Source organism: Podarcis filfolensis (genome assembly GCF_964270895.1).
Source record: "Podarcis filfolensis genome assembly, chromosome: 1".
In the NCBI taxonomy this organism is placed as follows: Eukaryota; Metazoa; Chordata; class Lepidosauria; order Squamata; family Lacertidae; genus Podarcis; species Podarcis filfolensis.
In genome coordinates, this window is record NC_139604.1 from 126,289,545 (window position 1) to 126,308,862 (window position 19,318).

At 45.9% G+C, this 19,318-nt stretch overlaps 1 protein-coding gene and 1 long non-coding RNA gene across 12 annotated transcripts in view; one reads left to right on the plus strand and one right to left on the minus strand.

Annotated features, from left to right (window-relative positions):
* The first annotated feature begins 3,992 nt into the window (after positions 1-3,992).
* The window catches only part of PPP2R5E (protein phosphatase 2 regulatory subunit B'epsilon), an 88,553-nt gene continuing 73,227 nt past the window's right edge, over positions 3,993-19,318 (plus strand). For 2 of the 11 annotated variants that reach the window (XM_083615240.1, XM_083615243.1), the window contains exons 1-2: positions 3,993-4,108; positions 7,155-7,257. In XM_083615240.1, the coding sequence (XP_083471366.1) occupies positions 7,169-7,257 (89 nt within the window). In that variant the 5' untranslated portion in view covers positions 3,993-4,108; positions 7,155-7,168. Of the gene's footprint in view, positions 4,109-7,154; positions 7,258-16,855; positions 17,752-17,785; positions 18,012-19,318 lie in introns of those variants that run through there. The other 9 variants (XM_083615247.1, XM_083615248.1, XM_083615245.1 and 6 more) reach the window with 7 other exon arrangements.
* LOC310766374 lies at positions 11,892-16,786 on the minus strand. Its single transcript, XR_014550109.1, has 2 exons — positions 16,644-16,786; positions 11,892-14,576 (listed from the first exon to the last, which is right to left on the minus strand). It is a non-coding gene; the product is annotated as an uncharacterized lncRNA (long non-coding RNA).

Below are 19,318 nucleotides of genomic sequence, written 5' to 3' on the forward strand. Positions count from 1 at the left end.
AGCTCCTTCAACCGTTCCTCATAAGGCTTGGCTCCAGACCCTCCTCTGCACATGTTCCAGGTTGTCAATACCCTCCTTAAATTGAGGTGCCCAGAACTGGACACAGTACTCCAGGTGCAGTCTGACCACACATTTTACCAGCTTCTCCGCAAGACTATCCACAGGGGACTTTGTCAAAAGCCTTACTGAAATCAAGGTACACTACGTTCCTGCATCCTGTTCTCACAGCGGCAAAGGTAGGAAACATGTTAAGTTGTGGGTGAACATATCAGACGACACAGCCATTTCTCCAAAGCAGCTCTTTATTTGTAAGCTGGAACAGAACTGAACTGAAGGGCTCAGTCAGCCTGCTTATATAGAGCTCCAGAACCTTGTTACTGTAACAACTTTCTAAAACTATCCAATCATTGAATGTCACTTTCGATCCTTCATTTGCATAACTATCTACAGTATCCATCCAATCACTGAACGTCACTTTCGATCCTTCATTTGCATAACTACAGTATCCCCCTGCTGGCCCAGGGTGAGAACTTCAGTACATAACAAAACACACAAGCAGGACCTGAGCACAAGAACACGCTCCCCTCCTGCGGTTCCAGCAACTGGTACTTTCTCTTCTCTCACAACTCCTCATGTTGTAAATCTCTCTTTAGAGTCACCTCTATGGGCACAGTTCCCATAGTAGCTTGAATGGTCAGGGATAGTAGGCAACTGTGCAAGCAAGGACCAAGGAGATCCTTAATGGCGGCAGTGGGTGGGGGAACTGATTCTACGCCACCTGCCTCAGACACTAGTGATCAGCAAATGCTTTGGGGTGTGTGGAGCTAGGCCAGCGTTTCTCAAACTTTGGTCCTCTGCTGTTATTGGGACTGCAACTCCCACTGATCCTACTAGCTAGCGACGATGGGAGTTGTAGTCCAACGAGAGCTGGAAGGCCACAGGTTAGCCACGCTCTGAAATCACAGAGATGTTGTATGTGTCCAGTTCTTAACACCCTCCATACATCAGAAAGGATGCCTTGTGAGCTAGGCCAGCTAAGTCTGTCTGATTCGCTCCACTCCCTTGTCTAACACCTGCCTACGTTCCAAGTTCAGCAACCACAATGTAGTACCACCCGTTACAGCGTGTAAGCCCTAGCGGTTTTCTAGGGAAATAAGGAAACAAAACGTCGGCAGCGCTAGTCCTGTTCAGATCCCCTAAATCCCTACAAGATCTGTACATAGTAACATGAAGTTTGGTTGTAACATGCCGAGTTATGCATAAACTATGCAGGCCTGCACATAGTTTCGTTGTGGGTTTTGCAAATATTTAAAGTGGCTTCGCAAAACAGCCCGGGTCAAAATCACAAGCTCATTCAGCTTCTTATTTCTAGCCCTACCTGTTCTCGCTGCATGCCTGTGTGTTACGTAAGAAACAGCTCGCAAATTATCCAGGGAGAATGAGATTCTATGGGCGCTTTTGATTTGTGAAGAGTTAGCTATTACGATACAGGCAACATTCTCAGCAGAGATGACCCCCCTTCACCACTAGTGTTGGACTAAGAATTGCAAGTCCAGGGTGGAAATTCCCACTCGGACACAAAGCTCATCGGACAACCTTGGGAGAACAGCTGTTTTTCAGCCTGAGCTACCTCACTGGGTTGTGAGAACACAGTGGGGAGGGAGAGAAACCACATGGAGGAAAGGTGGGATATAAATGTAATAATAAATAAATGTGCAAATCCTGTAGAAAGACTATTTCCTCCCCCCGTCCAATGTGTACAGTCAGCATCATTCTCACTGAATGCACAATGTGACCATTTTTTGTCCATCACCTAAAAACACCACAACTGTTGCGAATTGGTTCATAATACAAAATCCATGCGATGACAACCAAAACCAAAACCCGTGCACAATGCCTGCTGGACATGTTACATGCTCTAGCAATAGCTGCAGTCATAGCCATTAGATGGCAATATTCTTAGTGATGTACGGTACTCATAATTCAGTGATTAACCGTCTAGGTTCCTGCTCAGTCTGAAATAACTGAATACCACAATTCTCCCTAGAGGAACTGGGATCTCCCACAAAACTAATCTTAAGTTTTTTTGTGATGTAGATTTTATGTTTATATATATACACACACATATACATATGGTATCAATATCCATCTGTCATGGATGCTTTAGATGAGATTTCTGCATTGCAAGACGTTGGACTAGATGGGTCCCTTCCAACTCAATGATATTGAATGCTATTGTTTTATTGAATTTAGGAACTTAATTGATGAAGGATGGTTTAAAAATGGATTAAGTAAACAAAGTGTCTGTGCCATTAATAATTTAAGTGACTGGATCTTACCATTTTAGATAATCGGATCATATACCATAACTTTAGCTATGAAGCGAACATATACAATAAAAAGTACAGGATATTTTATGAATAATTCAGCTTTGTTTATATTTAACCAATGCTCTATGTTGCTGACACACTCTGAAAATATCACCTAAAACATAGCTACACATAATAATAATAATTAAATTTTATTTATATCCTACCCTCCCCAGTCGAAGCCAGGCTCAGAGCGGCTAACAACAGTAAAAGTAACACAGTTTATATAAAATCACGGTCAATTAATTAAAATACATTCTAAAATCATTTCATTCTAAATGGTGTTCTTTTCCAAAAGTAGTTGTAGCACCACATTTTTCAAATGAAGGCCACAAAGCAATAACCATTGTGGGAGTTTGCAAATATTCATGAACTCAACAGTGCCTTTTGGGTTGGGTGATCACCTCTGTGCTACAGATAAAACAAAATCAATCAGGGAGGTTTTTTTTTTTAATCCTAATGGCCACCCAATATGCTACAGGCAGGATTAAGATTACCAAACGCCAGTCTCCTAGGGTGGCATTCAACTAAGTTGTACTCAGAAACTGAGTAACTGAAATTAACAAACCTAACCTCATTTGCATTTATTTCTGCTTTGAGTAAAACTTAATTCAATACTACCCCTACATCAGATGGCACTAGCTAAAAGGCAATAAAGACAGGGCTGGACAGATTTAGAACTTGTTAATTCAGTTTGGCCACAACAGAAGTGTAAAACTATTGTGATTAATTGCAGTCAGTTATAGCTTTTAACATAGCAATAACAGCGCATTTCTCTTTAAATATGAAAGGGGGTGAGAAATATGAATATGTAGCTTAATGAAAACTTATTCCAACTTGTCAGTGACATTTCTTGATATGCCTCATCAAAATCTATTAACAATCCAACAGGCATTGGATAGCTTTGAATATAGGAAGTGCCATTCTTAAATTACCGGTAACGCATGCAATTAGCTGTTGGAGGCTCAGTGTTCTTAATGCCATCATGCCGCAACACAGCATTTGGCATTTTGAAGGCACTAGGAGTGATTGGTACACATTACAAAACATATAGGCTACCTTATGAAGGGAAGGGTCTCTTATGGTAGACTCAAATAATAGCAATAAGAACCATTAAGTCTGCCTTATCCCAGAATTTTGCTGTTGCAAAAGTGGGCATAAAATACTGCAGATTTTTAGTTGTCAGAATAAGGCTGTCCAGGTTGTTGTTTTTTTTAAAAAGTACGAGTCTTGTTGAAGGATGGAAATTTGGCACCAAAGCAACATTTTAGGCAGCTGACAATTTCTGGGATTTTTCCAGTCCTTTTCACAGGAGTTTAGTGGCACCATGGCAGGTCAAAATCTGGTTGACAGGCCGTTAAGTCCTCCATGGGGAGTGGATTCAGGTTCAACGGACAGGGCAAAATTTTACTTTTTATGCTTGTGATTCCAGCTCAAGTGAAAATAATAATTCAGCACAGTGGCCGTATTTCAGCCCAACTCCCAGAACGGAAGTAATAAGAAAGCACAGCGAATGACGAGTAAGCAGGACATCTTCCTTCGCTTTTTGAACCTGAAAGGAACCTTTAGGGAGGTGGCTATCTCACACGTTGGAGGGAGGCAGGAAAGGGCAGAACTCTGGACTCAAGTGTATTCTGAAGCAGTTGGCGATGACAGTTGGGACAGAAGAGAAAGCATTCTGAAGAAAGCATCACGGAGAAGAGCAGGAAACAAGGGGAAGGGAGGAAAATGAGCAGAGAGTGAGTGTTGGGAAGGGGTGAGGAGCGGAAAAGTGAGCCAAAAGGGAATAAGCAAGGAATGAATGAAATGGAACTAAAGGAAGCAGGAACAAAAAATGACATGACAGGGACACACAAGGCAAGATATGCAACTGAATGAAATGACAGCCCAGTTCTTTGCCGAAAAGCAATTCTGTACGCTAGTGATTTTGCGGAGCGGAAGCAACGGTTCGATTATATTTTTCCTGCCAGTTGCTTCTCAACTGAGAACGGCTCCCTCCTGCTGCTTTTCAGCAAACAAGCAAGAAACAAACAAGCAAGCAAGCAAGCAAGCAAGCAAGCAAGCAAACAAACAAACAAGCAAACACAACCCAGGCCACCAGAGTTTTCTTAGACATGGTTGTGTATAAAAGTGTGGTTGTTTCACTTCAGAAAGGCATTTTTTTACTCCACCAAAGCAGATTGATGTTGTGTCTGGCCTCAAACTCCACGATTCTTTTAGCAGTGGCAACTGTTTATTCACTTCACATTAAAGGATTATTTCAGTGTGTTTTTAACCAGTGTGCCGTGGCACCCTGGGGTGTCTTGAATGATGGTCAGGGGTGCTGTGGGCACTAGCCTCTGTCCCTCTTTCCTCCCCTCCCTCCTCTTATGCCCTCTCACATCTCTGCCTCCTAAAGGCTTGTGCGGCTGTCTGTTGCAGCAGCCTTGGTCCAGTATACCTGAAGGAGCGTCTCCACCCCCATTGTTCTACCCGGACACTGAGGTCCAGCGCCGAGGGCCTTCTGGTGGTTCCCTTGCTGCGAGAAGCCAATTTTCAGGGAACAAGGCAGAGGGCCTTCTCGGTAGTGGCACCCGCCCTGTGAAACGCCCTCCCACCAGATGTCAAAGAGATAAACAACTACCTGACATTTAGAAGACATCTGAAGGCAGCCCTGTTTAGGGAAGCTTTTAATCTTTAACAGACCACTGTGTTTTAATACTTTGTTGGAAGCCGCCCAGAGTGACTGGGGAAACCCAGCCATATGGGCTGGGTATAAATAATAAATACTAATAATAATAATAATAATTACTACAACCTCCCCAGGCAAATGGTGCCTCTGGGGCTGGCCAAGGGGTGCTGGTTGCCAGGAGCTGAGGTGGCCTCAGCTAAGTTAGCAAGCAAGTGGGTGAGGGAGCCCAGCCAGTCAGTCCACCAGCCCTTGCTGTTGGGAATGGACAGACTAGTGGGAGGCTGGGCAGGCAGGCAATGCGCTGGCCTTTCTTGTGCTTGCTGCGTGCAAGGCCTGCCTGGGAGCCAAGTTCCCGGTGCTGAAGGAGAGCCTTTCTGCCATGTAGTCCCAGCAGTGCCCACTGCTGCCTCCAAGGTAAGGTGCTGGCCTCACGTCCATCTTTGGCCAGTCTCCATCGGGCCATTAAGGTTGGGGGCATCCTCTTCCCAGAAGCCTGTGGGGCACCCCTATTTCCTTAATTAACTATAGATCTCCCACCTACAGTGCTTCAACCATAGAAGCAAAGCGGCAGAGAAAAGCATTGGCTATAATGTTCTATTCTTATAGTTTATAACATATTTGTAATGCTTTAAGAGAGATGCTGCAAATCTCTCAATAGTCTTTTTTCTTCAAAAAATGTAAATCAGTACAGAAATTATCTCAATAAATGAAATATTAAACCAAAATGAAACGCATAACTGGCCCAAACATTAAAAAAATAGGAAAAGGTAAAGGGACCCCTGACCATTATGTCCAGTCGTGGCCGACTCTGGGGTTGCGGCGCTCATCTTGCTTTACTGGCCAAGGGAGCCAGCGTACAGCTTCCGGGTCATGTGGCCAGCATGACTAAGCCGCTTCTGGTGAACCAGAGCAGCGCACGGAAACGCCGTTTACCTTCCCGCCAGAGCACTTTGAAGTGCTCTTGAACTGCTAGGTTGGCAGGAGCGGGGACCGAGCAATGGGAGCTCACCCCGTTGCGGGGATTCGAACCGCCGACCTTCTGATCGGCAAGTCCTAGGCTCTGTGGTTTAACCCACAAGGGAAGTCACAATTCCTGCAAAAACCTTAAAGTAGTCTTAGATGAGATACTGACCACATACCTACTGGTAGAAATAAGCAGTTGGCTCAGACATTAGGAGCATACATGCAGAACAGTTACAACTGTATTCTAAGAACTAGACTTGCAAATGAACACTTAAGTGATGAATATAACTCTTCCATTTTCAAGTTCACTAAAGATTTCACCCTGTGCCAATCGTTTCACCCTGTGCCAATCTTACATAAAAATTGATTAGAAGCTGCACCATATTCCCATGAATATACTTTTGTGGGGAATGGCTCCCCTTTTGCTTTCCTGATTGCGAATTCAATACCATGGATAAAAGTATTACGTGCTTTGTAGAGTTTTGTGAGCTTTTACTCTATATGACACAGAAGATATGTCACAAACGAGGTCACAAATCCCAGAAAACACAAGTAGATACTGGCAAGCACATATATACATTCAGCTTGAGATATTTTGATTGGTAGGCACTCAAATCCCTCTCAATTATTTTTTTTTGGAAAAGGAATTATCTTGATAAATATCTTAAAAATCCCTCTAAATGATCATAACTGAAACATGAGTGCTTGCAATTTGTTGAATTTTGAACAAGGGCATTTCCAAAAGATCTATTAATGGGACAGCTATTCTTCTTCAAATATATTCAGTGGGACTGTCTATGCTAAAGGGTAGTTGTGGAGCTTCACAGTCATATCAGCAGAAGACAACAATGAGCTGCATCATACTCTTGAGTAGACCAACTGAATTCAATGGACATCAGTCATGATTAACTGAGATCCCTCAAATTCAATGGGTTTTCTCAGAGAATGACTTTCTAATTCAAGAGGACTAAGATGCTTCAGGATATAGAAAAGCCATTATACATTACCACAATTATTTTTATATAAACCCAGATGTAAATTAAGCGTACAATTGCAACACTTAAGCTGCTGCTGTTTGCAAATATGGCCATGAGGTGTACATCAGTTACATTACATAGTTAAAGACATTCTGACCTTTCTCAAAAATACAGAGAAGCAAGAATTCATGGGAAATGTCCAAGAAAGAAAAGGAAAGCCGACAAATAAGAAAAGGAAGCTAGGAGAAAGTTTGCTGATTGGAAGAAAAAGTACAATGTAAGTCTAACTTCAACGCTGCTGCAACTCCTCATACTGCTCCAGTTAAGGAAATCCGTTCCACTTAAAAAAATTTAGATCAGGAACTGTGGGTCAAATGCACATGCAGTTGCATGGAAAGTGGATGATGTGCCTGTTTTTCATGCTTTCCTTGGAATGCATGTTCTCTTGCCCAATCCCATACACATACTGGCAAAACTAGTCATGTTTGTATACCTTCTAAAAGCGTAAGTTGAGTTTGCTCAGGGTAATTTTGCTTCTGTAATACATAAAAACGCAGCCACCAGCAGTTCAGTTGAGACATAGCAAACCATAGTTTGTGCTAATCATAGTATAGAACTGAAACTATGTTTTGAACTTCCAACATACAAACCATGGTTCTAGAGCTGCATTCCTACTTTAATTTTCCATCCTGTAAGCACCTAGCATTGTAAATTCATGAGGTCATTGGTGCCTCTGTGGGTCAGCAACCAAAGCAACTGTTGTATCAATTATTTGCCAGTTCAGACAGCATGCCAAACCAGAGTTTGTAAAATAATTATTTACAAGCTCAATTCAAAATATGATTTTTAACTCTGGTTTACTGGCTTACTATAAACTGATTTGCCAATGCATATATTACATCAAATAGGGCTGCTATATTTCAAACAGCGAAAATTCAGACAGATAAGTTGTTGGTGGCAACCCTACATCAAATCTTGGCTAAGCTTCCTTTGTTGTGATGTTTGAATTCACAGAAACCTTAAATATGAACTAGAAGTGATAATGGTGAATTGAACTACGTCAACACCAGAACCCTTGGTGCACTTTTGGTTCTATTATAAAACTCTTTCATTCCACATATACTTTTAGACATGTTATGAATAATAGCACAGTAAATTCATTGTGGCTGCAATCCCAGAATCACATGAATTCATTCCTAACAGATTCTTCTTGAGCTTTTTCTGGATGGCTTGCGCTTCGGACAAGCAGGCCTTATAGTTTGGAAGCTTTCTTTTTCCAGTTTAACCCCATTACTTCTTATATTGTGGATAAACAAGTGTCACCCCCTTTTTTACATGCTTTATTTTTAAAGAGGTGCACATGCCACCTCTTTTTAGATGAAAACATTCTCAGTTCCTTTCCAGCCCTTTATCACTTTTTAAAAGTTCTCCTGAATTTTCCAAATTACCACTACCTTCTCGATGCCAGCGGAAGTTATTTTCAGCTAGCTGCCAAAAATAGTGTAGCTGCATGATCCTCAGAGAGGAAAAATGTGTCAGAAAATGGATTGAGGATTGCAATGACACTTGGGACTTTGAGGACAGAATGATAAGACCACAAGAAACCCCTTGCTGGATTTGAGCCAGGGGTCAACACTGCTCCCAACAGTGGCCAGTCAGGAAGTCCACAAGCAGGACACAAAGGCAAACAATACTCCCCTGTGATTTCCCCTCCCCACTTCTATCAACTGTATAATTTGTTAAACCCCAATCACATCTCCCCTTATTCAACACCTTTTTCTAAAGCACCAGACATTTTAACGTTTCTTCATACTGAAGGCATTTCAGCCCTTTATTTTATTTTAGGTGGTTGCTATGTTCCACCCCTTTCCCACTCTCAAGATGATATACTGTATTTTTCGCTCTATAAGACGCACTTTTTCCCTCCTAAAAAGTAAGGGGAAATGTGTGACTTACGGGACGAATGCAGGCTGCACGGCTATCCCAAAGCCAGAACAGCTAGAGGGAGCGCTGTGCAGCACTCCCTCTAGCTGTTCTAGCTTCTGGCTTAGCCACGTGAAGCCTCCGCAGGGCATGGGGAGCCTTCACCCCCGTGCCCTGCGGAGGCTTCGTGGGGCTATCCAAGAGCTGCGCAGCGCTCCCTCTAGCTGTTCTAGCTTCGCGCGAAGCCTCCACAGGGCACGGGGAGCCTTCATCCCCGTGCCTGCAAAGGCTTCGCGGGGCTATCCCTGGCTTTTGTGGGAGGTGGGGGAAGGGACAGAGCGCACCCCACCTCCCAGAAAAGCCCCCAAGAGCCGCACTCCCTTTAAAGAGCCGCGTGGAGCGTGTGTGCAGCTCTTGGGGGCTGTTCCCTGAGGAGGGAGAAAGGCAGCCCGTCAGCTTTTCCTCAGGGAAAAGCCTGCAAGCGCCGCACACACGCTCCTTGCGGCTCGTGAAAGAGAGAGCTGAGCAGACCCTGGGATGAATACAGGCTCTGCTCAGCACTCCCTTTAAAGAAGTTTTTTTCTTGCATTCCCCCTCTAAAAAATAGGTGTGTCTTATGGTCAGGTGCACCTTATGGAGCGAAAAATACGGATAATTACATGGGGTTCTCCCCATTCAAGAACTGGCCAGACAGAGACCTGCCTAGCTTCAGCTGCACCGTATGCCTTTATACTATGCCTTGGAACCTACCAAGGAATTTGCTGTTCACCTCCAGCAAACAAGGGTTACTTTTCCCCTGTGCCACCCCACAACTCCCAAGTTTTCTTTTCCAGTCACCACCTATTCAGACATCATCAGCCTATATATGAAGCTAGTAAATTTCTTGTTTTCTACAGAAGGGAATGTGACTGAACAATTATTGACAAAACAATCCTAAATTATGAGATTATAATAGACCTAATATGTAAGATTCCTCCCCTCCCCCCATTTAAATATACTCCAAAGCAGTATTGGGAAAATAATTGCTGCTAATAATGCATTTCCATCAGCTGATAATTGTATCCTGGAGATTACTCCTCCCACTTGCTCCAATAGGAAGGAATTATGCAAATTATCTTAGAATTTCTGGCTTTGACAGCTGGGAGGAGTAGCTGCTGTCTTCGAGTTTTCTGACTTGCCTACCCCACACTGACAGGTCCTCTGAGGAATTCTATCTTCATCTTTACTTAACATGTACTATCTTCAACTGAAATCTGCCTCACACAGTGTTGCTGGGCAGGGATTCTTAGCCAGAACAGTACGTCCCAAACATTACAGTTGTCAGGTGTTCATTCTTTCAACAGTTGATCTGTATTTTGTAAAAGCCATCTCTAGTGGCTTTTAGCAGAATATCATTGAATGTTGAAAGCAACTGTAATTTCTATCAGCAAACACAGATATCATTATGTATTAAATAGCCAAAAGATATTCAAGCCACTACACACACACACACACACACACACACACACACACACACAGTTTCTTGGAAAGCAGTTGTGCTCTACTTTAATTGCAGTGTTTCACAATCTTGGGTGCTTTATAATACCATTCATAGTCATACACACATAAATAAAGGTGGCATATTTAAAATGACTGAAAACAAGAACTACCTTAATTACTGCATAGCTTCCAGTGCTCAAATCTCTTAAGTTGTAATAGCAGTCTGGAAAAAAGTTACAGGGAACGTTTTAGAGAAAATGATTAAGGGTCACCACCTAAGCCCAGAGAACTAGCCATGTTTGATGCTTTAGTTTAAAGCATCAAGTTAGATGGTTAAAGACCAACTAATTTATTATTGTATGAGCTTCTGTGGACCAGAGTACACTTTATTAGATACAGAGTCTATAGAGTCTAACAGCAATAGCTGTACAAGTGGTCTGAGCAAAAATGGTCAACACCAACTTTTAACATCACATAAAATCGTATCACCATGCTCCATGTTTAATGCCACCTCCTTAGCACAAATATGCATTAAAAGGGTGGAAAAGCCCACCCCTTTCAACACAGTCCTTAAGTGTGTTTACTCTTAAGTCCCATCCAGCTCAATGGGCCTTATTCACTAGTAAGTGTGCTTAGGATGGCAACCTTTAATAATATTTATTTGCATCACTGTGAGCATGGTAGGCAATTAAAAGTGTTGAGATATAACTGCTTTCCTCCAGGTAACATACTTTATAAATATAATGCAATCAAATCAATAATTATATAGAAAAATATTGTGCAACTCAGCATATCACATACCGATCAGCATATAATTATATCTAGTTTCTCAATGAGGTTTTCCACACTATAACCAAATATTTAAAATAAGCTACACCAAAAAGGAAGCTGAATATTTTCAAATGTGTTATACTTACTGTGCTTTTTACAAATTAATATTTCATTTGCTTCAAGGTCAGACATCTGCATGTCACATGATAGGAGTTGGTAGCACGGTATCCTTCAACATAATCTCTTTGCTATCAGATATACCATTGAGATAAAGCACCCTTTATTATTGGGTGTCCAACTTGAATCTAATGAAGGGGCGGCAATATTTTATTATTCTTATTTGCTAAGCTCATGTAAACAAGAAAAAGGATGGGTGGGATATGGTGTATAATTTTTAGAAAAGGTACATACAGGTATGAGGAAGAAGAATCCTCCTATAGTTTATCTCTCTGTGTTCTGTTATTTCAGGCACTTTTCTTCTGGTCTGGTTGCAATGCCAGATGTCAGCCAGGCAATGAGAAAAGTGTCTGAAGTGATGGGGCACGGCAAGGTAAGGTGTATGTTTATTTGTCAGGATGAACATAAGCAGCTGTTCTACATTTACACTTTTAGTCCATCTAGTCTTATCTACTACACCAGGGTTTCCCAACATCCACTGAGCCCTTGATGAGTTTATAAAGCTGTTGCTGATCCCAAACCAAATTCTTAGGAATGTAAATGAAGGCAACTGAAGAAATATCAATATATAATCAACATTTACTAATCAATCAATCAATCAATCAATCAATTAATTAATCAATCAATCACTATTACTATGAACCATTATCTATATAGTGAAAAAGTGCAAATAACAACAATACATATTTTTAAATCTTTTCTAATGAGCTTCAAGGGACGCGGGTGGCGCTGTGGGTAAAACCTCAGCGCCTAGGACTTGCCGATCGTCAGGTCGGCGGTTCGAATCCCCGCGGCAGGATGCGCTCCCGTTGCTCGGTCCCAGCGCCTGCCAACCTAGCAGTTCGAAAGCACCCCCGGGGGCAAGTAGATAAATAGGGACCGCTTACCAGCGGGAAGGTAAACAGCGTTTCCGTGTGCTGCGCTGGCTCGCCAGATGTAGCTTGTCACGCTGGCCACGTGACCTGGAAGTGTCTTCGGACAGCGCTGGCCCCCGGCCTCTTAAGCGAGATGGGCGCGCAACCCCAGAGTCGGACATGACTGGCCCGTACGGGCAGGGGTACCTTTACCTTTAATGAGCTTCAACAAGTACATGAATATTTGGCTGTAGGTATCACTGTTCCTTAATGTTCAGCCCATTTCTCTGTTTGTTCAGAAGAGCACAAATATATATGAATCCAGCTTTAACTCTGCATGGACCTGAATATGCTTGCAGTGGTTTGGGTATTTGACAGCAGTTCTCACTGCTCTAGCAACCACTGAAAAGTGTTTTTGCCTCAAAATTCATGCTTTAGATGAATTCCTGCTGTAGGTTAGGCTCCACATTTGCACTTCGTGTTTGCAAGTAGAGCAGAGATACATCCTAATCCAATCAGAAAACTGCATTCTGTAATTTCAAAGTATTCAAAACAAACCTTAAAATATTAGAATCATATACAGTCATACCTCGGGATGAATATGCTTTGGGTTAAGCATTTTCGGGTTGCGCTCCGCGGCGCGTTACTTCCGGGTTTCACCATGCGCGCATGCGCAGACCATCAAAATGACATCACGCGCATGCGCAGAAGCGCCGAAATGTGACCTGCACAGACACGGGTTATGTTTGCTTCGGGATGGGAACAGGGCTCTGGAACGGATCCCGTTCGCATCCCGAGGTACCACTGTAGTTGGAAGGGTCCTTGAGGGTTATCTAGTCCACCCCCTGCAATTCAGGAAAGGTGTGTTGTATAGATCAATAGTTCATTTTCTGAAGTACTATTCTCAGCTCCCCATTACAGGTGCAGCAAGTTTGTGAAATAGTGGTATTATAGTTTGAGTTTGAATGGTAGTAATGCCTTTCCTTTGCAGGCTTTTTTTGTATTTCATTAAATTTGCAACATAAGTCATCAAAATAAGACATGATCTTTACAGTGCAACAACTCATTACCCAGTGATGGTTCCACATATTTCAGAAGTTCTACAGCTGAATTGGCTAGTCTTTGTAAACAATCTTCCTTTGAGAGTCACTGTACTTTTGTATGCAGAGGCAGCTGGGTGAAATTTTTACTATTTTCACTTAACATTGCAAAAGGCCACCTGAGCCTCAAATGACAGCAAAGGATCCAGGAGCGCCCACAAGCTATGTACCCACTCCTCCAGAAGGAGTGTAACCCCATCAAGAGAAGGCAACTGCCCATCCATTTGGTATAGGGAACTACCCACTAACTGTGCCTCAGTGAGCTTCAATTTGTTGACTCTCATCCAGTCTCTTACCAAGGCAAAACAACTGTCCTGCACACCCATGTAAAGGAGAAGTAGAGCTGTGTGTCGTCAGCATATTGCTGACAATATACTCCAAAACACTGGATGACCCAACTCAGTGGTTTCATGTCGATGTTAAACAGCATAGAGGATAAATTTGAACCCTGAGGAACCCCACAATGAAGGCTCCACAGGGCTGAAGAACATGCTAAAAGTATCAACCTCTGGAATAGACTACCTGACCACTGAAAAGCAGTGCCACCCACCTACCCCCAACTCATACAGCTGCTCCAGAAGGATACTATGGTCTATGGCATTGAAAGCCACTGAGAGGTTGAGAATTAACAGGGACACATTTCCCCCCCTCCCCTGACAGAGGTCATCATACAGGGTGACCAAAGCAGTTTCTGTGCCCAAACCAGGCCTATACCCCAACTGAAATGGATCTAGAAAATCAGTTTCCTCCAAGAGTGCCTGAACCTGATCTGCGATGATGCAATCAAGAACCTTACCAAGAAGAGGAGATTGGCAACTGGCTGGTAATTACTTAAGATTTTCTGAATCCAGGGCAGGCTTCTTAAGGAGTGGTCTTACCCCTGCCTCCTTCAAGCAGGCAGGGACCACCCTGTCTCGCAGGGAGACATTAACCACCTCCCTAGCCCAGCATGCTGTCCTCTGCCTGCTAGTTTTTATCAGCCATGGGGGCAAAGATCCAGAGGGGAAGCGGTCCCCCGACTGATTCAAGTACCTTGTCCACATCCTTGAGCATTACCAATCATGAGAACTGGTTCTACACCAGAGCTGTGTACAGCCCACCATCTGTATCTCTGTGGTAGTTCCAGAGCAGGCTCCATGACCAAGAACAACAGGGGCTGACAGTGCAATGGTGTGATTGCTAGTCACCTGGAGCTCCAAGAGTGCTCTAGGCTTTGGAGGGGCTCAAAATGATGGCGAATGTCCAAGATGGAAGTGGCAAATTTACTCCTCAGAGATCTGGACTGCAGGCAACTGCAAGCAAGAAACATTAACATGATATTTAGTTCAAAAATAAAGTTCTTTATTTACTTGGGGGGGGGGGATCCACAGTACTTGCCAATCACTGCTGGTGTCCCACTGGAAGCAACTGCTGCAATATTACCTGTGGATTGTCGTATTTCTCAAAATACTCCTCCAAGCACAGGAAGATCGCCTCACCCTTCAAGTCAGCTTTAAATGATTTGGCAAACGGACTGAATGTGCACCTTTTGCTGGTACCGCAATACCTTACATAAGTCAAAAGACTATTACAATTTCCAAACACTGACTTGCCCAGCTGGATAGGAAATTAAACTGTTGAAGTCACTGTTATTTGAACATCATGGGCTACCTCATCAACAAGGTGCTGAGGGGAACTGTTATTCAGTGCAATCCTCTTCAAAATAGGTCCTCCATTCAATTTCATAATCATTTGTTTATCTACTTTTCTGGCTGGTACAATGAGCTCCTTGCCAACATTTTGTAGCTTTCCTTTCTTTGCAATTATAATGGCAATATAGCATGGTCTGAAATACTGTTGTATTGTAAGATCATTTTATTTTAAAAGGATTCGTCATTGGCAAGGGAAGTGCACTCTGTACATGGTTGAACTATTTATTGGGAACTATGAAACTTCAAAAGCTCTACCATAAGAGCTACAGCCGTTCTCCAGTCTATTTCCTTCAGACACCTTTTGCAACCCCCACCTTCATATAGGGCAAACAAACATGGCTGTCCCCAGGGCTTTTTTTCAGTCAGAGCTCACCTGAACTCAGCTCTGGAACCTCTCAAGTAGGTGTCATTGCCATTCTAAGAGAACAAAGGAGAATTTCTTGGTGAGCCCCAGCACCTCTCTTTCTAGAAAAGTTGCACTGACTGTCCCCATCATTATCTCATTGGGCCCCAGATGTGAGCCCTAATTCTTTCTTAAGCAATGAAGTGGCGTGGCTGGTCTGGAATTTTGGGTGGGGTTTTTCATATGTTGCAACACTTCTCCATACAAAAACCAGCACCATCACTCCCTCCCTCCATGTGGAAACCTTATACAGAAGCTAGGACAGAATCTTCTCCTTGGCAAGCTAATTTCCTTACACAGAGGAAATACTTTTGGACGCTGGAGTATTTCATCATACGAATCCCCATATGTAGTCAGGACAACACCCCAGCGAGGACAAATTCCCAGGGCATGTATAGTGACTGGCCAAAGAGGCAAGGCAAGACCATGCTGCATCCTGCAATCTGTCACAGCTGGCGCATCACTGCACCTGGAACACTAACCCACGCCTACTAAACGAGCTTCTTTTAGGCAACGAAACCGCCAAAAGTTATTTGGGCAGGGCAGAAGAACATGTAACTTCTCCTCTTCTCTGATGTCCAAGCTGCTTTTCTTCAGCTGCCTCTCCAGCCTGGAAGCAGCACCCAGATAGGCTCCAGGGGCTTCCTCGCTGCCTGGCTCCTCTCAGACGTCTCCGCCCCAGGCTGCCGCTTCCAGGCAGGTAGGCATAGGATCGCACCTTAAACCAGCGCGCAAACCGCTCCGCGGGGTTTGTTTTGTGGGTTCTCTCTCGGAAACGTCGCGCGGGTAGCTTTTCTTCCGCTTTCCCCACAAGCCAGGCAGCTGCTCCGCAAAATAATAACAAAATCCGCCTCGTAGAGAAAAGGGGCGATCCCACGATCAGCGCACGCGCGCGCGGCATCCGCGAAAAGGCGACACGGGCCACGGCCAGCGAGCTTCCGCTTCTTCCTCCACGCGTCGAGAAATGCGTCACGTGTGAATACTTACCTCAGCCTTCCCAGGAAAAAAAATATCCCCGCACCCCCCCCCCCAAGTCCCTTAATTTCCAGAGCCCAGGCGGAAGCTGACCCCTCGCAAAGGCCCGGCGGTCGGCGCGCAGCACCCCGCTTCCCTCAGGAGACCGCCCCGCCGGCCGTTGTGGGAGATAGGAGGACCGCGGGACTCCGGGGGAGAAGGGGGGGGCGGCGAGAACCAACCAACCCACCCACCCTCGCCTCTCCCCGCGAGCCCGCCGGTCTCCCTTCCCTGACAGAAAACGCCCGTACCACTCGCCTCCCGCCGCGGCCTTGTCCTCTTTTCGCTGCTGCCACTTGAGGCGATACGAAGCCGGGGGGGGAGGGGCCGGAGGAGGAGGAGGAGGAGGAACCGACTTGCTTCCGGCCCAATGAGGCTTCGCGTCGGACGTTCTGGCGGCGGCGGACGTCAACGGTGTCGGCACGCGCACGACCAGCCTCGGCTTCTCCTCCCCCTCCATCGCCATCCTCCCGAGGGGCGTGGGCGCGAGGCGGGGCCTCGAGGGTCCCAGCATGTTCGGCTGCGAGCGGGGGCCTGAACGGCTGGCTCGGCTGACTGACTGACTGACTGACGGTGTATGTGTGTGTGAGAGAGAGCGCGTGCGCGCGCCGGAGAAAGCGGGAGAGGGCGCGAGCGAGCGTGTGTGTGTGTGTGTGTTTGAGAGAGAGAGACGGGAGAGGGCCATGGCCGGAGCTCAGTGACTGACTGACTGACAATAGGGACGAGCGAGAGCTGCCGCAGCCGCAGCGACAGAAGGCGGGGAGAAAGGGAAAGAGGCCGCCCGAGAAAACCTTCCGCAGCAGCAGCGGCAAGAGCAGCGCCCGCCGCCGCCGCTTCTCCTCCCTCCTCCTCCTCCTCCTCGCCGCACCCCGAACGAAGGCAGCTCGGGCCGCGCTCGCCCTCCTTCCCCGAGGCCGCCTCGCCGGGAATGTGAGAGAAGCCGCCGCCGCCGCCGCCTCGGCTACAACCGCAGGAGGAGGAGGAGGAGGAGGAGGCCTTTGGGGCGGCCGTCGCCGTGTCGTTGGGGGGAAAGGAGGGCGGGAGCGGGCCGAGGGCGGCAGCGCATGGGACCGGAGGGAAAGACGAGGAGAAGCCGCCGCCGCCGCTGCCGCTCTCGCCGCTGATTCCCGAAGCCGCCAACGCCGCCCTGCGCTGGGGGAGGCCGCCGAGGCCTACCAGGCTGCCGCTGCTCCTGCGGCAGGAACCGCGCCGCGGCCAGAGAGAGGCGCAGGCACACGCGCGCCGGCCCGGCTCGCCCTCGCCGCCTCCGCCGGGGATCGGGGCCTTGCTCCTGCTGCTGCTGCTGCTGCTCTTTTTTTCTCCTCCTCGTCTCTGGATTCGCTGCCGGGAGGGTTCAAGGTAACTTCCAGAGAGAGACAGCAACCGCCCGGCCGCGCGTGTTGGGAGCGTTGGAGGGAAGGCGCGAGGGGATCGCCCCCGATCCGCCGGGACGAGGTGTCTCTCCCCCCCCCCCCGGTCACCCGGTGTCACCGAGCGGGTCGCTTCCGTCCCTCTCGGCCCGCCGGTGTTTCCTCCCCGCATTGCCTCTGACAGCCGGTTGCTCCGCAGGCGCCCAAACGCCGCCTCCCCGCCGCCCCCCTCGCTTAAAAATAATAACGGTAATCCCCGGCTTAAGCCTGCGCTGGCCCAAGGGGGTGAGAAGGGAAAGCTCGGGGGAAGCGGGTGGTGGGGAGGGGAAGGGAAGGCCACGCCGGGATATTAATAACACCGCCCCCCCCCGCGCGCAAACACAAATAAATAAGATCTATTTCTGCATGATTATGTCCAAGGAAGCAGCCGCCTGCCGCGGGGAGGGAGATCCGAAAGCGGGAAGGGCCCTTCTTGTCCTCTTCCGCGCCCCGCGTTGCCTGCCGACTGTCGGCGGGGCTCGTCGGGTTAGAATTAGACCCTTAACGAAGCTGGAAAGGTGGGGGGGGGGGCGTTGCTAAATTTACAGCCGAGAAGGGCCGCCAAAAGCTTCTTGCTGACACAATGATCCCGCCGTCGAAAGGATCTGCTTGAGGGCTTGTCCATTAATACGGTTAGCCGTTCCATTTTGAGACGCCGCGAAAATATTCCAGGAGAGATGGAGACGTAGTCCTAAAGGGTTGTTGACAATGCGAGGATAAACCCCTGCCTAGCAGGCCCGGAAACCTCAGAGTGCAGCACCAGCCTTTGCATGCTTATTCAAGAGTGAGAGCCAGGTTTTCCTCTGAGTAAGCATGCTTTGCATTGGGCTGTGAGCGCAGGGTTTGTTTGTTTTTTTTTGAGTTTCGGGTTCCCACCTGAGGACCAATAACATCCTTGTTGTTTGTGTGGAGCTTCTCTCAAATATGGCTTACAGGCTAATTTTATACATCTTCAGTTTGGAAAACTGTGGCATCCTTTAGTAGAGGCCTCACATCTTCATGGTATATTTAATATTTTAATTTTTCATACTTAAATTGATAACCATAATAATAACACAGTATCATTAATCTTTTACATGCAAGCTGTGTTAGTCAGGATAACAATGCCGCAACGGCCATGAGAACGATAAGTTGATAAAAGTATGGATTGTTGTAGATAAAGCTGCTCTCACTGCTGAGTGACAAGGACTTGTGATTCCTTGTAGAGGTTGAGAGTACTGTAGTTTTTGTACACACAATTCTGACACACACACCCCGCGCTTTTTACACAGCAGTGGTCATCTTAAAAATCAACATGGAACTCTCATATATGAAAGTTCAACTTTTGGACTGACACAGGGCAATAAACATTTAAATCAATATTCAATGATATTTTATACTTGTAGTAATGCCCTTTGTCCTGCAAAGGTCTTGTGTGTATAGCATAGTCCCATTGACTTGAGTAATGTGTCCTGTGTTGATTTCAGTGGCCACTATTTGCAGTATGAGATCTTGCTATTATGTTTGCTGCTATTTTA